This window comes from Aphelocoma coerulescens, chromosome 8, assembly GCF_041296385.1.
Source record: "Aphelocoma coerulescens isolate FSJ_1873_10779 chromosome 8, UR_Acoe_1.0, whole genome shotgun sequence".
Lineage (NCBI taxonomy): Eukaryota > Metazoa > Chordata > Aves > Passeriformes > Corvidae > Aphelocoma > Aphelocoma coerulescens.
Genome location: NC_091022.1, coordinates 32,129,937 through 32,136,957, shown reverse-complemented (window position 1 = coordinate 32,136,957; position 7,021 = coordinate 32,129,937). Strand labels below are relative to the sequence as shown.

The following is a 7,021-nucleotide window of genomic DNA, read 5'->3' as shown; positions in this document are numbered from 1 at the left end:
ACCAGAAATAATGGTTTAGAAATACCCCATAAACACTAGAAATGGCGGTTTGTAAATCTGCTCTGAAAATCCCCATCAATGATGGGATTCAAAGTGAATGGCTTGCTACAGGCAAGTCATCCTGCCTGGAGAGACAGGAACCGTAAAAGCAGATGTAAGACGAGCAGGAATTTTTTCCAGCAAAGGGAAGGTGAGGGGTGATCCCTGACCCCGTGTTGACCCCACTAATGTTGATTAGTGGACTTTCAGAATTCTGCTTTATTCCCCTATTTTCATTATTATCAATACGAATTCAGACAGGAACTTCCAAAGCATCTCACTAGAAAAGGGCACCTTACTGGCTTTAGAGAGGCTGTTTCTTTTTAAGGTCTTGGGTTTAGTTCCCTTGGATGGATTTGGTTCAAGATCTATCCCAGGTATTTTGGCCTCATGTCAAGATTGAAATTTCTCTGGGTTTTTTGTGTTAGACAAAAAAACCCCAAAAAACAAAAAACAAAAAACACCCCAACCAACAAAAAAAAAAAAAAAACAAACCAAACAAAAACACAAAAAACCACAGCAGCATGAAATAGATCTGAAGGGACTGAAGGGATACTTTTGGTTGGTCTGGGATAGGAGCATTGTAAGGCTGATAGAAGTGGATTTAAAATAGGATAATACCACAGAGTCAGGAATGCAACAAGGATCAGAAAAATAAGAAATGATAACCCGGAAAACCACAAATGGTTTGGGAAGAATGAGCTTGGGGAAGGACTGGAAAGTGTTTCCTCCACAAGTGCTGATTTCAGCACAATTACTAATTGCTTTTATGAGTTTCTTCCTCATCTTGGGAGTTCTGACAGATGTCCCTGTGGTCTGTAAATCCTGCATCATTCCCTGTGCCCACTACCAGTGGTTCATCGTCCTTCTCAAGCTTTGTTAACCTCCCCCAGGTCTGAGAGCAGAGAAACACGTCCAGCCCTAACCTTAACAATTCTACCAACAATTCATTTGGGTTTTTTAACACATGGGCATCACTTAGAGCTTGTTGGCTCTGTTTCACAGATTCAATAACACTTCTTGTTGATTAGGCTCGAAAGCATACAAAGATCAAACATCAAAGAAACCTTTCTTAAGGAAATTTTACATATTCCACATTTTGCAACGTGACCAGGCTGTAGATGACCCACAAAAAGAAACACTTCATAAATTGCATTAATTTCCAATCGCTCCCCTCAGGGGCCGACGGCCATTTTGGGCGTGAGGGCGGGCGGTGCCTGGGCGGGAACGAGCGGGCGGGAAGGGGCGGGAAGGGGCCGTGAGGGCAGAGCCGAGCCCGGGGCGGGAAGGGGCGGGAAGGGGCCGTGAGGGCAGAGCCGAGCCCGGGGCGGGAAGGGACGGGACGGGAAGGAGCTGTGAGGGCAGAGCCGAGCCCGGGGCGGAGGCCGGGACGGAGCGGGGCGAGGAGGAGCCATCCCGGAGGGGGGAGAGCGGGGGCACACGGCCGCATGCCCCTGTCAGGCACCAGGTGGTGCGAGCTCCGGTGTCACCGCATGAGGGCGCGTGGAGGGACGGCGTTGGGGGAAATTCCTAATAAACGAGGAGAAATACTTGTGATTGTGACACACAACTGCTCTGTTTCATCCGCCGGTGTGAGGGAGACAAACCAAACAGTGGAATCACAGAATATCTGGAGTTGGAAGGGATTACACGGATAAGGTCCTGAGTGGACCCTTGCCGGCCATGGCCCCAGGGCTCGGTGGCTTCCCCGGGGAGGGCTGAGAAGCCGCTCAGGGCATCCCTGCTCCGCTTAATGGCGGGGGGGGGGGGTGGTGAGAGGGGGTGAAAACCTGACCCGGATTTGAAGTTTTAAAATTAATTAAGCCCTAAATTAAGCCGGGAGATGCGCAGGGTGGAAGAGAGACGGCAGAGCCCGGCAGTGCCTGGGGGTCTGCGGCGCTGGAGGGGGGTGAGGGAGGGCGAGACTCGCCTTTGTGCGCGGAGTGAGGGATGGAGCAGCAGAACTCGGCTGCAGCGGCTTTAATTCAGGCGGCTGTGTTGATTCGTTATTTATTCTCACGGGGAGGTTGAGGGGAAGGCTGGATTTACGGCGGCACGGAGCCTCCCCTCCCGCGGCGCTCCGGGCGAGGGTGGTACCGCTTGCCGGGGGCTGGAACACGCCTTCCCGGGGGCTGGAGCGCGGCTTTCCCGGGGCTGAAGCACGGCTTCCCTAGAGCTGGAATACCTTACCTCTTCCCTGCGGCTGCCAGGCGATTTCAGCCCCGTTCCGCTGCTCGGTGGAGCTGATGGCTGCAGGTGAATTCTTACTCCCTTCTCGTAGCGCGAAACGTGCACGGGATGCATGGCTGGGGTAGGGGAGGACAGTGATTTATTTCAAGGGAAAAGGATGGGAGTGATTTATTAAATGCTGATTTCAATAACGCACCTTTCCCCCTCCGTCTCCACAGCCCACCTCTGCATAGGGGTGTGTAAACTTGCTGGAACTCGGGTTTTTTGGGTGAAAACCTCCCCTCGCGTCGCGGCGCAGCGAACATGCCTGAGCAGAGCAATGATTACAGGGTGGTGGTGTTCGGAGCGGCGGGGGTCGGCAAAAGCTCCCTGGTCCTGCGCTTTGTAAGGGGCACTTTCAGGGAAACCTATATCCCCACCATCGAGGATACGTACCGGCAGGTGATCAGCTGTGACAAGAGCATCTGCACCCTGCAGATCACGGACACCACGGGCAGCCATCAGTTCCCTGCCATGCAGCGGCTGTCCATATCCAAAGGGCATGCCTTCATCTTGGTGTACTCCGTCACCAGCAGGCAATCCATGGAAGATCTTCACCCCATCTTCGATGAGATTTGTCAGATTAAAGGCGACATCCAGAAAATCCCGATAATGTTGGTGGGGAACAAAAGCGACGACACGCAGAGGGAGCTGGATGCCAGCGAGGGGCAAGCGCTGGCCAGCAAGTGGAAATGTGCCTTCATGGAGACGTCAGCCAAAATGAACTACAACGTGCAGGAGCTCTTCCAGGAGCTCTTGAATCTGGAGCAGAGGAGAACTATCAGTCTCCAGGTGGATGGAAAGAAATCCAAACAGCAGAAAAAGAAAGATAAACTGCAAGGCAAATGCTCTGTTATGTGATTACCTTTGGCTGGACTCGCTGCACGGCAGAGCCAGAGCGTGGACTCCCACAGAAAACACATTTCTGCTGGAGATTTGGGAGGAATCCACGCCTTGCAGGGTTGTTGCTTTGCTCAAAAATCCCCACTGGGTAATTGTATGTGTTGTTTTTAAGGAGGATGGCTTCTGCATGTTTATTTTTTTAAACCAATAAATGTTCCATGTTAGCAATTACCTATGACTAGAAGTTTTCAATGTAAGAAGTTTTCCAGAGGAAAAAAATGTCTGTCAGAACAAACCTCTCTATTCTTGTGTGTACGTATCAGTTTTTAAATATCTCCAGCCTGTTAACTCGGAGAAAATAATCTATAATGTGTAGAGTTAAATTGTTTTCAGGAATCTATTGACCAGAGCAAATCCCTGACAAAGTGAGGCACTTGCACTAAAAATGACCATGTGAGTGGCTCTGGGTGCCTAAATTTTTGATTGACAGACTGGCTTGCCCATCAAAGCTGCAGTTTTTGCATGGCAGAAGTGAAGATTTCCTGTGTGCTGTGCAAGTCCTGAGACTTGTGCAGTTGTGGGAGTGACTACAGCTGTATCTGCATAAAAGCAGTCTGTCTTTCCTCCTTTATTCTGACTTCCCTCTGCTCGCTCAGGCAGGAGATTCCATGTGCTCTCACTCCCAATCCAGGAGCGATCCTTGGTGTCCTTGAGCAGGAGCTGCCTCCTGATGAAGGTAACCAGGAGGTTGTAAGTGCCCCTTGATAGAAGCTGGTTATCTTTTCCTTGCCCAACCATCACCCTGGTTTTGCTGTCTGAAGCTCCTTTTCCCAGCCTTCCTGGAATTCTACTAGATACTTGTTTTCCCCCCTCCATCCAAGTTACCCAGGTTTTAGTTGAGACCTGGGATGACGCAGTTCAGGTAACACTGCCCTGGGGAAGGAGCATCTACACCTGGAAGGTGCATATTTAAAGCAACCCCCCCTCTGATGAGAATGATTCCCATGAATGAAAGGACTGGAGGTTTTTAAAAGCTGTGTGGAGGTGGCATTTGGGGATGTGGGTCAGTGGTGGCCTTGACAGTGCTGGGGAACAGCTGAACTCTTAGAGGGCTTTTCCAAGCTAAATAATTCCATGATTCTGTCTCCTGTTTTGGTGTGTCTTAGCCCAAGCAGAAGACTGTAAGACCTCAGTGTTGCACTGTGGGTTTGATTTTTACACAGCAACGTGGTCTTGACACATGAGACATGGGAGGAGAGGAATTGCTGCTTTTTATAGCACTTTTCCAGTGAAGTGATTTCATTGTTGAAGGTGAACACGATGTGGAACAGGAGGTGAGGGAGGCTTTCAGGCTCTTACTGTGAAAGTATTTGTGTCAAGTATGACCTGAGGGGAGCCTGCAAGAAATATGGGGGCCTGGAGAGCCAGGACAAAGGGGAATGGCTTCTCACTGCCAGAGGGTGGGGATGGATGGGATATTGGGAAGGAATTGCTCCCTGGGAGGGTGGGCAGGCCCTGGCACAGGGTGCCCAGAGCAGCTGTGGCTGCCCCTGGATCCCTGGCAGCGTCCCAGGCCAGGTTGGGCAGGGCTTGGAGCAGCCTGGGACAGTGGGAGGTGTCCCTGCTTGTGGCAGGGGTGGCACTGGATGGGTTTTAAGTTCCCTCCCAACCCAAACCAGTCTGGGTTTCAATGGAAGGTGCTAAAGAACGGCCTTTTCTCCCAAATGTTTTTGTTCATGTTGTAGACTAATACACAAAGCCATGAAGTTTGTATCCATGTGAATGTATGACATTTGAACAACTCTTGGCACCTGGTGCTCCCTTGTCTCCTGTGCTGTCCTTGAGCTGCTGTTCCAGTCTCCTTAGGCTGTCCCTACACACACATGGGATCTGTTGGCTCTCTGTGGGCCAGGGGAGTTTGCCCCAGTTTCAGCTGGAGCCCTCACACCATTTGCTTCATCAGAAAGATATATTCCTTATGATTTCAGAAACCCAGCTTCTGCAGGAGAGTTTGGAACTGTCCAAAACGTTACGCTCACTTGCCAAAATCATCGCAGAGGCTCTGCTCCTGATTTTCCTTACTGGAGAAGGGACCCCCAAGCTCCCAGTACTCGACCTGCAGTGCTGGCTGGTGTCATCCCCTGTGTGTGACCTCTCCTAGGGCAGTCAGGGGGCTGTGGAAGCAGCCCTGATAGCTTTGCTTGGACATAACTCTTCCTTTCTCCTCTCTTTGTGCATGGATTTTCTCTCTCTGTTCTCTCATGTCCAAGCAGTTACACAAAGCTTCTCGTGGGTTGTTTGGTTATTATTACAAAAACTATTTCGGTTCCATTGCAGCCTTTGAAACCCCTCAAAGACATTTTCTGTCTAAGCCTTTTTAAAATGTCAGGAGACCTAATAATGTCTCTACAACTCCCACTGCCTTCATGGAGATGCCTGTGCAAAGGATCTGCAATTACTCACACAGCCAGGATGTTCTGGAATGTGTCATTATCGATGCTGTGTGTTCCCTGTGCGGGGTGTGGAGGTCTCCGAGGGCTGGGATCTGTCAGAGCAACAATCCATAGGAACAAAACGGGCTCAGACATTCCTGCACCCAGGAGAATTCCTGAGGGAGCTGGGAAAGGGGCTCAGCCTGGAGCAAAGGAGGCTCCGGGGGGACCTTGTGGCTCTGCACAAGTCCCTGACAGGAGGGGGCAGCCGGGGGGGTCGGGCTCTGCTCCCAGGGAACAGGGACAGGAGGAGAGGGAACAGCCTCAGGCTGGGCCAGGGGAGGCTCAGGGTGGATATTGAGGAAAATTTCTTCATGGAGAAGGTTGTCCAGCCCTGGTGCAGGCTCTCCAGGGCAAAAGTGGAATCCCCATCCATGCAGGGATTTCAAAGCCATGTAGCTGTGGCACCTGGACATGGGTCAGTGGTGGCCTTGGCAGTGCTGGGGGAATGATTCAGCTGGATCATCATAGTGGACTTTTCCAACCTAAACAATTCCATGGTTCAAAGCTTCCTTTGGTTGCCATGAGACCAGGACTGTGTGGCAATGGAGAGCATGGGGTGCTCCTGGGGGTGTCCCAGCTTAGAAACCCAAACCAGATGGGGAACAAGTGACAGCTGCTGTGTCTGCCTCTTATGCTCTGTAAATAATCTATGTCTTGGGTGTGCAGCTCAACTGTACTGAAAATTAAAACTGTGTTAATAAATAAATGATATAATTGGCTGCTTCCATATAAACTGAACTAACCTGGTTTGTGTGTGTACAATCTATCGTTCTTATAGGAAGGGAAATTAATTTCATTGGAGTGGATGCTGTGTTTTGTAGTGAGGGTATATGTTGGAAGGAAATGCCTTTTTTGAATAAGTGCAGTTTAAAAAAGTAACAGACCTGCAGTTTTCCAGTCAATCATTTGATGAAGGACGTTCAGGTGAAACCATCCATCACGTTCTGCTGTCTGATGGAGCTGGCCTGGCCTTACCTGCTGTTTCCAGCAGTGCTTTTCCAGGAGCTGGTAACAACATGTTTTTTATGGAGCTGTTAATGAATCCTGTAAACCCTCCAGCTTGGAGACATGCCCTGACACTCTGTCTGTGTCTGGAGAGCAGGATGGGAGCTCACTAATGATTCTCAAGTTGGTTGTTTTATTCCCTTTTTCGTTTCGTTCAACCCCAGAACTTGCCGGTTTTCTGGAAGGTTCTTAACGAGGTCAGACGTGGTGAGACAAAGTCATGGAAGATGCTGACACAACTTGTTGAGTTGCTTTTAATGCCTCCATGTCTTTTCGGGATCACGAGTTGAACACAGTTGTCTCTGAAAATTCCCTTTGGGATACACTGAAGGAATCCCAAGACCTGCTGGTTCCCAGGTGGCTGGTGAAGGCTGAGACTGTGAGGGCAGTGGGTTACTTCAAACTGAATC

General features: G+C 50.2%; 1 protein-coding gene across 1 annotated transcript; it reads left to right on the top strand.

The window, feature by feature from the left end:
* The first annotated feature begins 2,101 nt into the window (after positions 1 to 2,101).
* On the top strand, positions 2,102 to 3,342 carry DIRAS3 (DIRAS family GTPase 3). The gene is made up of 2 exons (XM_069022756.1): positions 2,102 to 2,295; positions 2,448 to 3,342. Exon 2 carries the CDS (start codon positions 2,533 to 2,535, stop codon positions 3,127 to 3,129), a length of 597 nt encoding a protein of 198 aa, XP_068878857.1. The 5' UTR covers positions 2,102 to 2,295; positions 2,448 to 2,532; the 3' UTR covers positions 3,130 to 3,342.
* The last annotated feature ends 3,679 nt before the right edge of the window (positions 3,343 to 7,021 follow it).